This window comes from Anticarsia gemmatalis, chromosome 25 (genome assembly GCF_050436995.1).
Source record: "Anticarsia gemmatalis isolate Benzon Research Colony breed Stoneville strain chromosome 25, ilAntGemm2 primary, whole genome shotgun sequence".
Lineage (NCBI taxonomy): Eukaryota > Metazoa > Arthropoda > Insecta > Lepidoptera > Erebidae > Anticarsia > Anticarsia gemmatalis.
The window spans coordinates 975,314-994,315 of NC_134769.1; the positions used below are offsets into that span (position 1 = coordinate 975,314).

General features: G+C 37.4%; 2 protein-coding genes across 3 annotated transcripts; one reads left to right on the forward strand and one right to left on the reverse strand.

The window, feature by feature from the left end:
* Positions 1-125: 125 nt before the first annotated feature.
* Hr78 (Hormone-receptor-like in 78) lies at positions 126-8,514 on the reverse strand. 2 transcript variants are annotated; one of them, XM_076130978.1, is made up of 11 exons: positions 8,295-8,514; positions 7,120-7,248; positions 6,598-6,747; positions 5,934-6,058; positions 5,440-5,548; positions 4,871-4,981; positions 4,504-4,602; positions 3,966-4,134; positions 3,144-3,333; positions 2,004-2,151; positions 126-1,646 (listed from the first exon to the last, which is right to left on the reverse strand). In XM_076130978.1, exons 2-11 carry the CDS (start codon positions 7,241-7,243, stop codon positions 1,414-1,416), a joined length of 1,458 nt encoding a protein of 485 aa, XP_075987093.1. In that variant the 5' UTR covers positions 7,244-7,248; positions 8,295-8,514; the 3' UTR covers positions 126-1,413. The 2 variants fall into 2 exon arrangements, with proteins under 2 accessions (XP_075987093.1, XP_075987092.1); XM_076130977.1 differs by having other exon boundaries at positions 3,966-4,137.
* A 256-nt stretch (positions 8,515-8,770) lies between these two features.
* On the forward strand, positions 8,771-10,775 carry LOC142983924 (U3 small nucleolar ribonucleoprotein MPP10). Its single transcript, XM_076131130.1, has one exon. It carries the CDS (start codon positions 8,901-8,903, stop codon positions 10,752-10,754), a length of 1,854 nt encoding a protein of 617 aa, XP_075987245.1. The 5' UTR covers positions 8,771-8,900; the 3' UTR covers positions 10,755-10,775.
* Positions 10,776-19,002: the final 8,227 nt, after the last annotated feature.

Consider the following 19,002-nt stretch of genomic DNA (forward strand, 5'->3'; position numbering starts at 1 on the left):
TTTGTCTGACTTGTGAATCCAACCCTCGGGACCTCGTGGTTCGCAGTCGGATACAGTACCAACTGCGCCACAAAGGCATTCAAAAGTATTAAATATATAAAGCGGATAAATATTAAAAATACGTATTAGTCAAATGTTTATCAATTTATTAGATCTTTTATTCAAAGGCACTTGCTTACAATATACCTCAACTGGTAAAAATTGTATACAAAGTAATGTTTGAGCTTATTTAAAAACATCTATCAATTTTACATAAAATTATTATTAAAAGTTTACAAATATACTTATTAACTAAGTTTTAAAATACTTAAAAATATAATTAAAATCCTATAGCAATTATACATAGATGAAGTTACCGTTAAAAACATTTTCACAATAAAAATATAAAATGTGTAGTTACTTTTGTTTAAAAATCTTTCCATTGTGAGTGTACAAATAAATATTAATGTACCCTAAAATTGATTATTCCAAACATGTTCAGTTAATGCCCTTTACAATTTCTTGATTTTTCTTTAAAATAATATAAAAGTACAATCCTGCCTCTCGCGGCGCGAAGCCGTAACCGTAGGGAGAGGTTCGCGACCGAATTCAATGTAAAAGAAAAGGAACCCTTTTCGAAATTGTGCGTTACACGCATGTAGGCCTTTTATTTAATTAAAATTATAAATAATATATCATGGAAGGAATGTTTCCCGAAAAACGGAAGCACCATTACACTTAAATCTTACACTGGCTTAGTTTTTACTTAAAACAAAAATATTTTATAAATGTGGGTGGCTCAAATTATTTTGACACTAATCTTAAATATAATTTTTATAATTCAATTGTTATAATATCAGTCATTTACAGGTAGATAGACTGAGAATTTCATGACAAAAAGCTTGAAGATTTTGTTTTGTACAGCAGTCGCAAACGCGTTGCAAACTTGCAATACGGGAACAGTATCTAAAAAGCATAATCTTGATATAATTTTCTTTCATGCAACATCTTTACTTATAGAAGTTATAGACGTGTATTTATTGCACATAAAACATAAATCATCGAGAAACAAAACACTCAAATAGTCGCAATTACCAACCTAGCTATTTTCAAGTTCTACTGCAAACCGCGACTGCATACTGATTTTATTAAGACCAACGACTGCAAATCTGCCCCTTGACGTGTTATTAAGAGTAGCGACACACCTGCGAACACTACTAACTAACGAACACTAATTTGAACGCGACGCAATTTCGACTGTTGGGGCTCGAGCGTGTTGTACCGAATATTTGACGGCAAACAATGCGTAGGTGTGTCGCTACAATTATTGTTTCTTGAAATAAAAGCTACAGTTTGCAATTTCCAGTCACAACTATAACTCAGTTAAGACATTTACACAATGTAGTTGCTATTAAAATCTATCCACTACTCACACTAGCGTTCAGCATTCAATAAATAAGGTATGACGTCATCAATGCTGACGTCACCGACGAATCCTACAAAGAACACATCTTCGAGGAAGGGTCCGGTGAATGACCTCAACACCGGCAGCTGAAGGAGCAACGTTGCCAGCCTGTCTTCGTCGGGCTGGCAACATGTGCGGAGAGAACGAAGCACTTTGATCTGATAGTCTTGAAGTTTACGGGTTAAGAAGTCTGGTACGCCATCTGTGGGGAAAAGTTTAGGGAGAACTTATAAAAATTTGTCTCAAATAATAAAGTTTGCTAAGTAAGTTGTCATTGTCATGAATTCTGTTAAGAATTTCTTGTAAGAAAACCTCTAAAATAACTATTCGGCGGAGTTTTACAATTCGGAAGTCCTGTGTAATTTTAGTTCTATGAGGAGACTAAGTCATAGATAGAGATGTAACATCGGCATCGTCTTACCATTCCATCACCAGCATTATATACCTTAATCTCTTGTCTTTCTTAGTTAGACTAGCGATTATTTTTAAATTTAACTTCGTCACAGCGCCTTATACCTATATTCAGACACACAAAGTAACACGGCGCGTGTGTACATACCGGGTGAGAAGAGACACAGCGCGCGCAGATGCGCATGTTCCCGCTCCGTGACGCGCAGCTGCTCCATGTGCGCCACGAACTGCTGCAGGCGCGACAGCGAGCCGCTCACCTCCGCCACGCGCTCGTCCGAGTAGTCCGCCGCCGTGATCTAAGACAACACATATTTAAACTTAACACATTACTGTCCTACTGCTGGACAAGACTCTCCCGTAATGAGGGAAAGATTAAGTTATGACCACGTTTGCCAGTTGACCGAAGGTGCTACCGTAGCCCCGGCACTTAGCGACGAGAAGGCAATACCTTGGTTTGGTTCAGTGGATAGGTCTAGCCCTTCTGGTTAAGAGAGCCCCACATATTGCTGCGCTCCCCCGGGCGTAGGGGATGCAATTTCATGCATTACCCAAGAAAAAAAAAGTGCAAGACTTTGCATACCTACAAGAACTGTATAGAACTCACAGACATGCAAGGTTGCATCACGATGATGGAATGAGTGATAATTATTTCTAATACGCACATAACTTCCTAAAGTCACACAGAAACATATAGACGCTTAATAGAGCCTTGTACGCAAGCTTTGCGGCTGGATGAAGTTTACAAAATTCAGGAGAATATCATCTTATGCAGCTGACGGTGGGGGACGGCTGTTTCATACAGTTATTTTGAAAATACACACTATCACAAAAATATCTATACTAATTTTTAAAGCTGAAGAGTTTGTTTGTTTGTCTGAACGTGCTAATCTCAGGATCTACTGGTCCGATTTGAGGCTATATATCATCACGTTACGACCAATAGGAGCAGAGTACCAATAAAAAATGTTACAAAAACGGGGAAAATTTTGACCAATTCTCTCTTATGTGACGCAAGCGAAGTTCCGCGGGTCAGCTAGTTAATTATAAACAAAATAAAGTCTGTATCCTAAGGTTCTTGTAAAGATGGCCAACATTAATGCTGTGGGCTAACACTAAAATTACTTATGCTGGTGTTGGCCAACACTAATATTATTGTTTGTGATATTGGTCAACTGTGTTTTTGTCTCTCAATGATGCAATAAATTAGTTTACTTCCAAATCCCGTGTTTGTTTGATGCTACAGTTCTCTACTAAGTTGTTAGACCATAGGTTCTATTGTACTACTCACCTCGGGCATGGTCATGTCATTGGAGCGGTCCACACAGTCGCTGGTGGCTCGCTCCCGGAGCACGGCCTGCAGGTGACTGACCATCTGCGGCAACAAGGTCGCGAGAGACAGCTGTTGGGAGAACATCGACAGACACAGCACGAACAGCTCCGGCCAACATTTCTTTAGAAGAGTCACTTGGATCTCGAAACTGGAAAGAAAAAAGTTTGTTTTAAATTCAATTAATTTCAGAGTAGTAGTGGTCATGTATGATTTTAGATCATGAAGTCTCAGATTTGGTTCCCAGGTAAGGTAACGTGGTATCAGTGGCGTAGCGTGCATTGGCGGGACCCCGTATAAAAAATTGTTTGGGGCCCTTATATTGTTTGGGGGTAAAGATTTTACACAAAAGAAAATTATATTAAATAATAATAATAAAAAATATAATAATTATTATTATTTCTTTTTCCTTACACACTTTTGGGGGCCCCCGTGGCCCCGTATAATTGATACGGCAGATACGGCGGTAGAGAGCTACGCCCCTGTGTGGTATCAAGTTTTTGTAATTAGGATTAGGATTTAAGAATATATACATTAGACCTTGGAGTTTAGTAAAATGTATTCTGTATGGAATGAACTAGTTCCCTGTTACATGGCAAGAATATTGTAAATCAGCGAAATGTAGGTGTATTATCTATCTACAGCAGCCGTGATGACAGATAGGTATATTAGTATATATGTTAACTTTTAAGTCTAACCCTTCGTGCCCGGAATCTATTACTTTGTTGGTTAATAATAATCTCTATAGTTTTCTAAACTAGCAGTTTCCAGTGTATCACTCACGGTAGTGCAGCAGCAGCAGGCACGGCCCTGAGCCAGCGAGCTGCGGCAGCCAGCAGGCGGGCGCCCGCCTCGCACGTGGCGTGCAGGCGCAGGTGGGCCGGGGCCGCGCTGGGGAGAGACACGCACAGCTGCTGGGATCCCGCCGTGCTCAGGATTAAAGACTCGTTGTCTGCTGGATAAATACACAGCATGTTATTAGACATAATCAGTACAAATAAAGGCTTAAAGTATGAAGTTACTACGGTAGTGAAAATTTATTTTTTAAATTTCCTGTAAATAACGCATAGAGCGGGAAAATCTTTTAACAGCAAGGTCGTCGTAAAAGTTGTTTTTCTAATTCTAAACACAAACGTAACATTACTGTTCGGGAAACGTTCTCGAAAATATAAACGCAAACAATTCATGTAAAGTAACGAATTACGTTAACGTTACAGAAGGCGCCATGCATTTAAAAAGGGCGCCATGCATTTAAAAAGGCCGCTATGATTTATCTTATTGAATTTCTGATCTCCAATATTTACAAGAAATAAAAACATACCTTCAGTCTGTTGTGTTTCAGCGGCGGCGTGTAGAGCGGCCAACGGGACTTCAGGGGGTGTAGCGCCGTATGCTGACTGTAGATATTCATTTATCGCTCCTAAAAGCAAATTAACATAAGTTAGTTACCACAGAAAATTCGCAGAAAATATAGTAGACCATAATTTTTAAATCGATTCTTTCTTTCAAAGAGTAAAACATACAGTAACTGCAACTATAAAATTGATTATATCATATTATTGTATCACACTCTGCATCAAGAAAATAAATAAACTTAGTACTCTCGAAGAATACAATATGAAAACACTTCTACATAACAATCAACGATCAACAAAATACAAATGTTAAGTTGGCTACAGTATTCTTACCAAACTGTCCCATTTTGAATAGATTCTTGGCTAGTTGTGTCTGTAACATGAGTTGTTGTCGGCGAGCACCCTCGATGTCGCTCGGGTTGCCGGGAGCCAGGTATGGAGACACTGTACACAAATAACATAATAATATAATGTTACTAACTGACCCGGCAAACGTTGCTTTGCCATATAAATAAAAATGTGTCACTTAGGTGTACGAAAAATAGAAGTTGGCCGATTCTCAGACCTAGTCAATATGCTCACCAAATTTCAACGAAAACTGTGACGCGAGAATTTTATATATTAGATAAATGCGAAAAAATGCATTTTTTAATGGACATTTGTTACTCAAACACACCAAAACTAGCAATTGCCTTTGACGCAACTTGCTAGCTTATTATATAGGATTAGCACATAGGATACTTATTACTTTGAGAAATCTCTTTACGCGGACTAATTTGCGGGTAAAAGCTTGTAGTTTATTTACAGGGTATACCTTAAGGTTACTATTTTGCCTGGGAAACTGACGTACGTGGACGAAAATACTTACAGTTAGTTCTAAAGGAAAATGGTTTTTTGGTTACCTGGGTTTCCTTTATTGAAAGCGACAGCTGCGGCGAGCGCGAAGTTAATAGCAGGTGCGGCGGGAGAAACTGCGCCGAATGCATCGCTCGGCTCTTCCTTGGGGTTTATCTGATAACAAAAGTTTTGATTTAACACTTATTCCTATCACTGAGCTTAGTAATAACAATTGTCTGTAAAAAATAACTTTCATAATGACGCCTGTTAAACCCGAACGTTTTGCCATTCACAAAATTAGTTCCATGTATAATTATAAGCAAATAATTTTGTTTGGGGTATAGCCGTTATTTGCTATACCAAGAACCAACGAGTATTGTCGATGGCTCCAAAAATTTCGCCGTGTCTAATAGCACTTTTTGTTATATTTCATACTAGATAAATTACGGTTTCCATGAAACAGAATATTTTAGCGAAATTAGGTTTCACCCTCAGGCCATTGTCCCTAAGACTACCGTCATTGATGGCTCGATGAGCATTGCCGATTTTATGTACACACCTGTCCAGATTGTCCCTGTCCAGCGAGTCCAAGGAACTTGGAGTAAGCCGCCTGTCTGTCGTGCATGGGGTCCCTCTCCGCGCCCTTGCTCTTGTCCACGATGGGCTTCCGCTCGTGCTGGACCGCTGCGTCATACAGTGCAAGAATTATTGCTCATCAGAACATTCATGCCAACTTAACCAGAATTTAAAGTTATATTATTATTATTGAAGCTTTTTTATGATATTCCTACCCGGCTAAGAACCGATTTCAATTAAAATAAGCTTACTATTTCATGATGGTTGATGAGTCCTGATCGAACAGAGCCTATGTTTTCAAGCGGAATATTAACATTGATTAAAATAAATTCAAAATATCCTTAAATTTTCGACATTGTGTGACTGGTGAGCCATGAAAAACAAATGTTTCGTTTGTTTTATATGGTAATGATTAAATCTGTAACTGTACCTTTGACGGACATAGGCTTTCTGCTAAAATGAGGGATCAGACATTATCCTAGTTTAGAGAAAACTTTTTTTTGTATCTTCTACACTGTCTAAGGAATAAGAAGCCCAGTAGTTTCAGTCAGTCAATCATTCAGTTTTGGAACTCTCCCAAAATCTACTACATTATCACATTGATAGAAGTAAGCATGTAATCATGTTGTAGTGGTCCCAATACTCACAGTCACTCCTCATGCCGCACGCGAGGCACTTCTGCAGGCGGCAGTACTGGCAGCGGTTGCGGTGATGCTTCGTCACCTCGCAGTTCATGCTGCCCCGACACTGGTAGCCTAGTTTCTTACGGATTGAACGCTTGAAGAAACCTTTACACCCTGGAATGAAAGAGTAATGGAAAATGTACACAAGTGCAATTTATTTTTATATTTTGAATGATTTTGTGTCCTGTAGGTATTTCTCTGTCCATTTTGACCAGTCAGTTGATACCTTAGGTTATCTCAAAGACAACCAGATCATTGTTAATTGACCATCTCCACTTTTTCATTCTATTAATTACTATTTTACAGCACCAGTTTCACATTGATAAGTCTTGAAAACTGAATGCACTCAGTTTTAAAATTATATAGATACTTTTGCTTTACAAATAAAGTGGCAACTTTTTTTTTCTGGCCATTTCAGCCCATTATACATCTTAGAATTCACATAACTGAGAGACTAAGTCAATGATAATAAGCACAAACACTTACCTTCACAGCTGATAGCTCCATAATGTCTCCCTGAAGCTCTGTCTCCACACACAATGCAGAGCTCCAGTCCCCCCACCTCACTGCTGCCGCTGAACTTCATCTCCAACTGGTCCTGGCCTTCCATCGTGCCTGGAATACCAACAACAATAAACTGTCAATATGCAATAACTAGTGGGCCCGTGTGGCTCCGCTTACATATATTTTAAGTTCAGAAAAATAAAAGTTTATTCAATCCCATATTTAAACCTATCAGTTAGTCAGTCAGGATGTGTGACTTAATATGTATAGATAGATAGATAACATATCAAAGGTCCTCGGGTGGCTTGAATAACTTCAACACTAGGTTGCCCATTACCTGTACAAAAATAATAATAGTGTATGGTCAGTATGGTACGAGATTTTTTGAGTCAGGGATATTTTGCAGTGACAGCTATACTCACAGTCAAAATGATCAATTCTTATCTACAACTGTGAATTAAACAAGTAGTTTTGAGAATAGCATAAATACATACCTACACAAAATCATGCATTAATCTCCACGAGGATAGGTTGGAGGAGCATGGAGGTACAATCTTTATAAATAGCTCATGAATATTTTTGGGTAATTTCAAATACAGACCTTTAAAAAGTTATTGTTTATGGCTACAAGTAATTTTAACTGTTCTATATACAGCCTTAAAGACATATAATAGAAAAATTGTACTTACAAGAATACAGTGTAAAGCTGATTTACTAGAGCAATAACATTTTGCCAAATGCAAGATGGCTCAGAATGATCACCACACTTTACAAACGAAACTAGAACTACATAATACTTCTCAGGGCCTTACAAATTACAAGTAAAGTCAACTTGAACTTGCATTAGTTCACCTTCGGTTAACAAATAACCCTTTGTTGAAGCACTCATTTACATTAAAAAGCATTGCCCGTGACAATTTGCCTCGCGTTCATGTAAAATACCACTTCTTTCATCCACACCTTTCACTTTTTGGATACGTAGCCGTGGTATTATTAATGATTTTGTATCAATTTACTGTCTTTCGACATGAAATCTTTACAGAAATAATAGATTAATCACATTTATTTATTATTCTAACTGTTTGGAGGACAAGCTACGGTCATTCGAGTGAAAAATGTATTCACCAACAAAATATACAGTTACGTTGTTCGCTCACCTTGTTGATATTTGCGGAGGAGTTACTATATTGTACACATTTATTGTGTCTTGCCTTCTTGATAGAGTGTAATAATAAACTTCACAATACACTTAGAAACGCAAATTTTTCACTCTATCATCACGATTTCCACAATATAAAACGAAAATAAATAAAAAATAATGGACGAATGAATGAATTACAGATAGAAGTTGTGACGCGAGTTGATGACTTTTGTTAGACGGGGTGAATGTACGATAATTTCTGAACGAATACCATAGACTCTACTTACTCAGATGTGGTGTTGTTGTAGGTATTTTTCTTTTTATTGCCACTATATCAGTTGTTTTTTTATGTAATATGCTCTAATAAAATAATTAAATAAACATTAATAGCAATTGGTTTAATTCTAATTACATTTATTATCTAGCTAAAAAGGCTTTTATCAAGATATTGGAAAAATCAAACATAGTGTCAAAGCCGACTTGACTCCTGTCATATTTGTCATTTCTGTCACATTAACCAAACCGCATGTGGTTTTATTGTAATCAAAGGTGCTTTTACTGTATTTTCATGTGAGAATCACATAAAAACATTATACTACTAGGGTTATAAACCAACACAATCATGGCTAATACGAAATTAGATAATATTCTGGATAAATTTAACGTTTTCACTGAAAAACCAGTGAAATTTTTATCAGTGCAAACAGACGTAAAAGATGATATAAAAAGCTTAGTAAAATCCTTATACGACTATACAAAAACACAAGAAAAAGTTGCCAATAAAGAGAAGAAGAGTGCGTTGCCCGAGCTTATTGTTCAGGAGTTTGATGAGGAGCAGATTTGGCAGCAAATTGAGCTTCAAAACTCTGAGTGTTGGGACCAACTTGTATGGGACGTAGCAAACTGTATATCACCGAAAAACGATCTACAATTTCCTGTAACGACTTCCAAAGAGAAAACCAAGAGCGTACAGGCACCAGACAATGAAGAACCCATGTCAGAAGAAGAGCAATTGGTCTCAGAATCTGAAAACGAAGATGTCATTGAAAAACCTAAGAAAAACAAGCCGTCCCTGCCTAAATCAAAAGTAAGACCTTCAATAGTGGATGACCAATTTTTCAAATTGCAAGAAATGGAGAAGTTCTTGTTGAATGAGGAGAAGCCTGATAGAAAGGCAGGGTCGGATAGTGAAGAATCAATAGATTATTTTGAAGATATTGATGATGAGGATTCGGCTGATGAAGAAGGTGGTAAAACAGTCATGTATAAAGATTTCTTTGATGAAGAACAGAATGGGGAAAATGAGGAACTGGAACAAAATGGAAAAGATTATTATGATGATGGTATAGAACAAGATGGAGGTGATGAGATTGATGAGCATGATGATGAACAAGGTGAAGAAATCGCTGAAGATGATGAAAACAGTGACCATGAAGAAGCTGATAGTGGGGAAAGTGAAGATGACAATGAAATTGAAGAATCAGAAGAGCAAGAACAATCTAAGAATAAGGATAAAAGAGTTAGATTTGCCGTTGAAGATGATTCCTCTGATGACGATGATGATGAATCAGTTAACTCAGAAGAGCCACAGCCTAATAAAAAGGTAGACGAAAAGAAATCAGAGTTTGAGTTAAGACAGCAGAGATTGAAACAACAAATTGAGAGATTAGAAGAGAAAACTTTGTCTGATGCTCCGTGGCAGTTGAAAGGAGAAGTTGACGCAACTAAACGTCCACAAAACTCTTTGTTGGAAGAAGTAGTTGACTTCGATCTCACAAGCAGACCGCCACCAATCATCACAGAACAGACAACACTTACTTTAGAAGATATAATCAGACGTAGAATCAAAGATAAAGCATGGGACGACGTTGAAAAGAAAGAAAAGCCTGTGGATGACCAACTCACATTCCGCAAAACTGAAGTTCTAGACCATGCTAAAAGCAAGCAGAGTTTAGCTCAAGTTTACGAAGCAGAGTACCTCAAACAGAAGCAAGCATTATCCGGTGAAGTAGAAGAAGAAAAAGAACCGGAAGCCCACAAAGAAGTCCGTGATGCTATGAACAAGTTGTTTGCTAAACTAGATGCGTTGTGCCATTATCATTATACTCCGAAAGCACCACAAGCTGATGTCAAAATTGTTAGTAACACTCCTGCTATATCTATGGAAGAGGTTGCTCCGGTTGCTACAAGCGATGCCACATTACTCGCTCCAGAAGAGGTCAAGAAAAAGCGTAAAGGAGACCTATTAAGTAAAGAAGAACGGTCTAAGACAGACAAGAATAGAGAAAGAAGGAAAAAAAAGAAGCTACAGCGGGCTAAGGGAAAAGTTGAAAAGGTTACTGAGCACAGGAATACTCAGAAAGGTGCACAGTCCGATGATAAGTCGTTGAAGACATCTAAAGCATTCTTCCAGCAGTTGAATGATGATTCTAGGAGTTTGATTAAGAAACGTAATGTTAAGAATAAAGGACAATAAATAAAGTTTGGTTTCGTGTTATTTGTTGTTTTATTGCGCTTTTGTTTAAGGTCTAGAAGGCTGGAAGCACATTATTAGCACGACGCGATAGGTTCTCTGTCAGTGAGGTCCTAATGCATACCTAAGGACGCCTCATAAGTCCTTGGTACAGTAAGGCATAGCTTAGCACTCCTGCAAGTTTAGCGTCAACGCGTTTCATTAACCGCCGTGGTCGCGTGCCGTAGGTTCGAATCCCATCTAGAACATATTTTGTGTTTTGAGCAAGGGTGCTGTTTTGAGCTTGGCTGTTAAATGTGTCTTTAATGTGATTATGTATGTATTTGTATAGAAGTATACGTTAATCAGTAAGTTGTCTGAATAGTAGTACAAGCCTAGTTAGAAATCAGACGACCGCATATGAGTTATCCAAAAGAGATGCTTGTAAATATCGTAAATCTGCATAACTCATAAGTCCAAAATCAATATTACCAATAGACAGAGTTATTCGTGAGAAGGGGTTTAGCGGAGAATGAAATACGTCAAGATTTGTGTAAATAAGCTAAATTATGATGATATTAACCGATTTTCCCCACTTTTATTTTTCGGGCCTTTCCACCCGGCCCTATACAAATTGATTGACCCGCAAGTTGCGTCATTGGCCCTCCTGGATGATGACACACCTAGCTCGTAGTTGGCCCCTGGTAAAGTTATTCAACTATTTAAGCAGTTACAACTATAATACTGCAAATTTAATAAAAGACATCGACATCATCGTGATTGTCCAACGTTAGTCATATAAATAACGCTATTAAGACTAGTACCTAATGTTTAACTTGAATAGCATATACTGGAAACAAAGTTCGACAGCAGACACACATATATGTAACAAGTAGAATGAAATCCCCAAACTGCGTTGGCTTGGGGAACTAACTCTGCTCGTAACGGCGCACCGCTAGTAATTAGCAGTGGAAAAACGCAGCGATATGGCGCGGGACGAATCAGACTTTACATTCACTTACGAATTTACTAGTATAGAGAAGGCAGTTTTACTAAAAATCTTCTAAAACGGTACCTAGTTACCGCATGAAACTTATTCGTCATTACTGAGTTAGAACATCATTAAACAATGACGTGGGACTAGCTGTTGCGTGGAAGTGCAAAGAAAACCATATATTGTATAGTGTCTCAGTCTTCTGCAAATAAATTCAGGCACACAAAGTTATTTGCTACTGGATATTCTGTTGTGTACATACTTATAGCTTACCTACCCCTGCCGCTGTGCCGCTCTTGAGGTGTCTCTTTCTTGTTGCCATGTCCTTCTCCAGGATACAAGCCCAAAAGCTCTTTTCGATTTTAAGATACTTAGCAGGTACCTAAATAGCTACCTACCTGATTTTTGTGGAACATAGATACATACATAATATCCTTACAAACTGACCTTGCCTCATTTACATCCATACATCTTGTCATAAAGGACCGCTGGTTACGAGTACCGCTCCTCTTCAAGACATCATTTTAGAACCAGAGTTATACACTTCCACTTTAAAATTATTAGGGATGAGGTTGGCTCAGTTCTTCTACATGCAATAATAAAACCTTTTCTCATAACTGCAATGTATCCAAGTTATTAATATAAGTAAAATTGTCACCTCCACAAATTGGTGAAGGTTTCCTACCTCGTTGTCGTCTATTGCAGTTAGTAGCGACTGCAAGTTACATAACGCGGCCCGTTACTTTTTAGTTTTACCCTACAAACGTTTAATACCTAAATATATACATACTTCCGCCCGTTTGTATACTTAAGTATGTATTAGTATAATTGCCACTCAAAATGACTTAATTAACAGTCTGACTTTAACAAAATCGTTAATTACCCTGCTAAGCTACAAAAACTACAGTTACAAAGCGAAGACAGTGCGCTTTGGTTCAGTAAACAAAGTTTGTACTTTTATGTACCTACATACATGTGTGAGTCATGCCATTTAGGCATGTACATGTCTATAGTGTCTACTTAGACTAAACTTCACTTTAAATGTTGTATTTTGTACGTAATAGTTGAAAAACCAATACATTATTTAGTTATCTTCAAAGGTTCAACTCAGTTGAAGTTGCAACAAATACGGAAGCGCCTAATATTGTGAGCACCACGATGTCGCGCTTACTACAAATTGCTATTACTTTTTTTGTAGGCGCTACGAAAATTTTTAATTTTGTTGTGTACCTAGTTTCGGTTGCCCTGTATAGTTTTTTATTTTGTTTTCCAGAACGATGCGATGGTTTGACAGTATAAAATTAAATAGAACGAAATGGGTGCAATATATCAACGGAGTGAAAAAAATCTCAGTCTTGAATTTGATAAATTTTATGCATCCGAGTTTTAGTGTTCAGATTACTTCAGGAAACAAAAATGACTCTTTTTAGTACTCTTGTTATTTATTTGAGCTGTTTATGTACGAGTTCAATGAACCCTTAAAAGGAAACGTTTGAAGAATAGTGCCTTCTTTTCATTGTCATAATGTAAGCGGCTACCAATTTATATTTGTTGGTACGAATAAATGTACAATATAAGCACGAAGACATCCAAGTTAATACGGCAGGAGCTTAATAAACAAAACGCTGCATGCGAGTAAGTAGTAACCCAGCATGTTGCGACTCGCGACTGCGACTGCGACTGCGCGACTCGCGATTTAATCCCGCAACAACGCCAGTCGGTCACAAATTTATAATTTGTACAATTACCAGCGCCCCCGAGACTTCGGGCTTCCAGACCTATAAACGTGTAGAATAACCATTTTTTTCAGTTTTGTAAAATTAACACTCAAGAGAAGTACCTAATGGTATAAAATCGTAATAAATCGAACCCATGACTTCACCAGAAACACCGCGCCAAGCTGTCAAAGGTAGGCTTCTCAACCCTTGGAATTGGTTACATAGAATTGCTTTTCAACCAAAGTAGTTTATGTACAGATGTGAAAGTGCACATCTGTACATAAACTACGAAAAACTAAAATGTATTCTTTGTCGCTCCGGCATATCTCCGTCATATTCCAGATAGGTCTTTTTTGATGTAGGTAATAGGGTTATGGCAGGAGAGCAAGTGGGTCATGGCCCGTAAGGAGGCTTTACAGTGTCCGGCTAAAAGAGACAAATCAATGTAACCACAAAACCTTACATCATAATATTACATTATTATTTATTTACAGCTTTATTCTGTCTGCTGCTGTACATTAGGCCTCTCTATGTGTATGCCTCGCTTCAATTTGCATCTTCAATAATCTCCAATCTCTTCAATGCATGGTCTACGCATATCCTAATCTCTTTCACGATGCTATGCTATTGGACGCCTTATATTGCTTTTGCCGTTAACTCGACCCCATTCGGTTAAAATCCTTTACAGTTACTTTAATTCTTATCCATGCCGTGTGTAGTGTATTCCCATGGCTGTAGTCCCAGGGTAGCATCGGCTGTTCTAGAGCGCAGACAAATAAATTTAGCAGAGAGATAAGCGACGTATAAATCAGACAGTCCGCAACGCACGCCGGCTTACCGCGGGAAAAATACCACGCCATCTCTCGGTGCAACGGGGTAACCTACTGACTTTCAATACTTTTAAAGAATTTCAGTCTTTAACGTTTTGGGAATACTACTTTCAATTCTTAGATATACTATTTGACTATTTATTAACTTTATCGTATAGTTAGAGGTTAACCTAGTATCAAAGTTGCCCGAGCCACCCGAAAGGCGTCTTAATTGACTTAACTTGAACCGATTTTTTACGTGCTCTCTAAAGCACGTACACGCTCAGTTCAAATACCACCAAGGGCCGTCTCATGGGATAACATCAACAGGGGTTGCCTAACTTATAGATCGTATAATGGGTAAGAGTAACTGACTGTAAGCGCCTGAGATGATTATTAGTCTGCACAAAATCGCCGGTTCGAAAATATATGTATGTCGGCGACTCCATCGGCCCCCATGTCATCACACGGCTTAGAAATTGAGGTGACAGATAGCAATATACATTTAAATCATGGCAATAAAGTAGAAACTTCCATGATATTATATAAGTAGACTTAGTAACAAAACTACCCCTACGATATGCTTGAGGCCGAAGAATCTTTTCCCAGCCGAATATAGATAAACGTACCTGGCCTTAAACACATGTTCAGACTTCACAGTGACCGTAAAACAGCATCAACTTCAGCAAAATTCCTTCTCACTAAAGGACAACTTCACAATCTCTTACCAAAACTATAACACCCCCTTTTTCTAAAAACCTTTTTACATAAAACTATTTCTAAAATGTTTTATGCGTTGAGTCGTGAGAGCAAAATTGCAATTTGCTCCAACATTAAAATGTGGCCTGAGAATTTGTGAATATTGGATAGGAATTTATATTACGTTAGCCTGTTGGTCTAGCGCGGATATTGAACTGATAGAACGTACATGTCTCGGAAAAATCTTGAAAAAGATTCTTTTTACATAGTGTTTGACAGAGGGCTTAAAAAATGTTCATGAAGTTATTATTATCGATGTGTACGAGTAGTGATAGTTGATTGGTAAACGTTTCCATTGAAAGTTTGCCGGGGATTGAAAATCTAATCAGTATTTAAAACTTTTCAAGATTATGTGTGTATGAGAATAAATAAATATGACTAGATTTCCCTTAACAGAAAAGTACCTATTTCGTGAGAAAATCTTTCAAATCCATATTACTTTATTTTAAATCTAGAGGTTTCCCATTTAAGCTTAATTTCTTAAGAAAACTAAAGGATTAGGTATTAGTATCTGGGAATTGTCGTATAACTCGTAGGAATCAACACATGCGGGAAGAATTTAAGGAAACTCTTTAGACAGAGAAAATTCTACTTTTATCTCATGAGTGCTGTGGGTTAAGCAAACCTTGGCGCGGCCATTCCATAGATGTTCAACCGCATAGTGGTATTTAAACTGGGCGTCTCCGTGCTTCGGAGAGCACGTGAAAAGTCGGTCCCGATTATTGTCGATTAAGATAATAGTCATTAAGTCATGTCAAAGGCCTTCGGGCGGCTTGAACAGCTTTGACACTAGGTTGACCGATAAAAAGAAGAAGTAAGTCGTGAAAGTACCCATAAGATACTTTTATCACAAAGTTAAAAAGTCAAGCCGTTTCTAAAGATACCTAGTTCTGCGTTTCCTATGATTATTTTTTGATATATGCATATCGTAGTGTCAGAATTTTTATAGGCTGAATGCGGTAACGCCCCTGTCACATGTTAAACCAAAGTGTAATACTATTGAGAGTTGTAACTTTACATTTTGGTTACATTTTTCGTTTTAAAACATGCATTTTGGGACATAAGTGCAGATTTTTGTTTGGAATAGCAACCTTTAGAGGAATTGTAGAGAGGGTATGTCTGTTTGGTGCATTAAACGTGTCATCGCAGCGTAGAGGTCAAGGGTAGAGACCCGGGCAAGGTAAAAAGAGTTTTTAATAAGTATGTTTGTCGCGAATTTCTGTTAATAATGTCAAAGGCCTAAATCTGCTTCATTGGCTAATTTTATGGAAACTGGCCACCATGGGCAAATATCGGTCAGGTGACGCAAAATTTAAAATAATCGAAATTAACCCTAAAATATTGTCGATTAGCGACTTAATACACTTTACCCGGATTTTTTACCCGAAATCACCGCAACAATTAACAAATGACTATTTAAAAAGACCCGCAGGTAAATTGAGACATAAATAACACATATCTTTTTAAAACGCCAGCCAATTACCAACCTAACAAACGTGTTCGTTTAATAATTGTGTACCAACCTCACAAACCAAATACAAAATGGCTTCGTAGCCTGAGGCGTTGACCGTTTTTCTTTTTAATTTTACCGTTTATGTTTGCTGATAGCAACGCTATCTATCGGCCGCAATGGTAGAACATCGTTTTATGTTTATTTTCATATTGGCAACACCACTAACTGCCGGTAATAGTAAATTATTGTTCGTTATTGCCTATTTTATTGGTTAAATAAATTGTATGATAGTTTTGTGTTTATGTTTCTTTCGAATGGATTTTTACATTAGTTATTGGTGGGTATGGCTATACCTACGGTCGAACTATAAAGTAGTTCAATTAAGATCTCAAGTTTGACCCCCGGGTCGGGCAAAGTGCCTTTTAAAGAATATTTCCGATATACGGATCATATCAGTGACATTCCGTATCAACATTGTTACCTTACCCTTCTCATTATGTAAAAGACAAATGGTTCTAAAAATAGTGTTGTGTTTTGGAATTCTATCTTAGTACAGGGTAGGTGATCTTGAAATAAGAGAGGGTCTTAAATTACTAAACAAGTGCAGGTTAGATGAGTAAGCATTAATTTAACAACTGTCTAAATAGAGACATTTAAGGTATGTACTATGTTTTTTTGTTTTATACAGCTCTGAATGACTGGCAGAATTACTGGTATAAAACTACTTCGGCAATCAAGGTTTATTAGAAGGTGAACATATATGTATATGTTAGATCGGGGTTGTAAACTAAATCCAAGTTGAATTACATCGAAATTGGATTACACCACACCACCACATTGATACCACTGTTTAACCGCTAAAGCGTAACAAACAAACAGACAAGTTTTCACTATTTATTTATTTATTTATTTATTTATTTATTTGGCTCACAAAACAAGTTACAGTCGATACAGTGTTGATCTAAGACTAATGTTTAAGAGCTAGACTGCACCTCTAAATATGTAAGCACAGATACATCCAGATAATAAACTTATATTTTAGTTAGTGTGTGAGTATACTAAATATTTTAAAAACTTATTTTTAATAACTTACTAGCTAATTTGTTAGTATTGTGAGTGAAGAACATGAAATTACATTTTTAAATGAAATTGAAGTTTACTTAGGCTTGACTTGAGAGTTAATAATAGTGTGACTGCAAAAAATATGTCTAACATCCCTTTTAAACGTAGAGAAATTGTTGTGGAAAATATCCAATGAAGAGTGTTCCAACACCGTATCGTTATATAACCGACACATTCTGGTTATAGGGTTAAAGAATGAAGTGTTATTGTTGTAGACCTGAAGTGAAAATAATCGATTTGACGGGTTGCGGGCCTTGTACCGGGTGATGAATTTGATACGTGATAATAGTGTAGGGCTATCGAGATGAGAATGGACTATTTTGTATAGATTATATAATTCGCTACATTTACGGCGGTCCGAAAGACGTGGGATATTGAATTTTGCTAGCCGTTTAGTGTATGAGCGAAAGGTACGGCCTAAATTGGATCTGAAACAGAGAGTATTTACGAATCTCTTCTGAACCCTCTCAATGCGCGAACTGTGAGTTTCGTAATAGGGTGACCAGATAATCGACCCGTATTCTAAAACGCTTCTGACTAAAGAGTAGTACAAGAGAATTAGAGTGTGCTGGTTCTTAAAGTCTTTTGTGGATCGTGTTATAAAGCCAACGAGTTGTGTGCATTTAAGTATGAGATGATCATAATGAGGGCGAAACGTAAGTTTTTCGTCGAAGAAAACCCCTAGATCCTTTATCACAGTTTTACGCTGTAACAAAGAACCGGAGAGAGAATATGAAAATTCAATTTTTTGTTTTTTGGTCGTAAATGAAATGATGAAGCACTTATTTATATTTAATTCCATGTGATTTAGTGCACACCACTCAGCCACACGTGATAGGTCTTCTTGAAGATTCAAACAGTCTCTGATATTTTGTACAACGCAGTAAATTTTAAGGTCGTCAGCATACAGTAGGCAAGGACAAGTGATATGCTGTATCAAATCGTTAATAAACATGATGAAAAGTAGAGGACCAAGGTGTGAGCCTTGGGGCACCCCAGAGGTTATAATAATCGAAGAAGAAACATGCCCCTTTATGCTAACAAGCTGAGTTCTGTTATTTAGATATGAAATTATCCAGCGAAGTAGATTTCCGTGTATTCCGTAGCGTTCTAATTTCATACAGAGTATATCATGATTAACTTTGTCGAAGGCCTTTGCAAAATCTGTGTATATTGAATCTACCTGACTATTTTTGGCAAAGGCACTACATAAGTAACTCTTATATTCCAAAAGATTGGTGACGGTTGATCTTCGGGGAACAAATCCGTGTTGCGATGATGATAAAAACGGTTTAAAATAAAAATACAGTGCGTCATAAATTGACGATTCTAATAACTTTGAAAATACAGATAAAATGCTAACGGGTCTGTAGTTCTCGCATTTATCTTTTTCTCCGCATTTATAAATTGGGATTAT

Coding starts and splice junctions, on each gene's coding strand:
- Hr78 (XM_076130977.1), bottom strand. CDS start 7,243: ATGGAAGGCCAGGACCAGTTGGAGATGAAGTTCAGCGGCAGCAGTGAG. Junction 4,138..4,503: donor TGAAACACAACAGACTGAAG/GTATGTTTTTAT, acceptor GTATTTATCCAG/CAGACAACGAGTCTTTAATC. Junction 1,647..2,003: donor GCTGTGTCTCTTCTCACCCG/GTATGTACACAC, acceptor TTTTCCCCACAG/ATGGCGTACCAGACTTCTTA.
- LOC142983924 (XM_076131130.1), top strand. CDS start 8,901: ATGGCTAATACGAAATTAGATAATATTCTGGATAAATTTAACGTTTTC.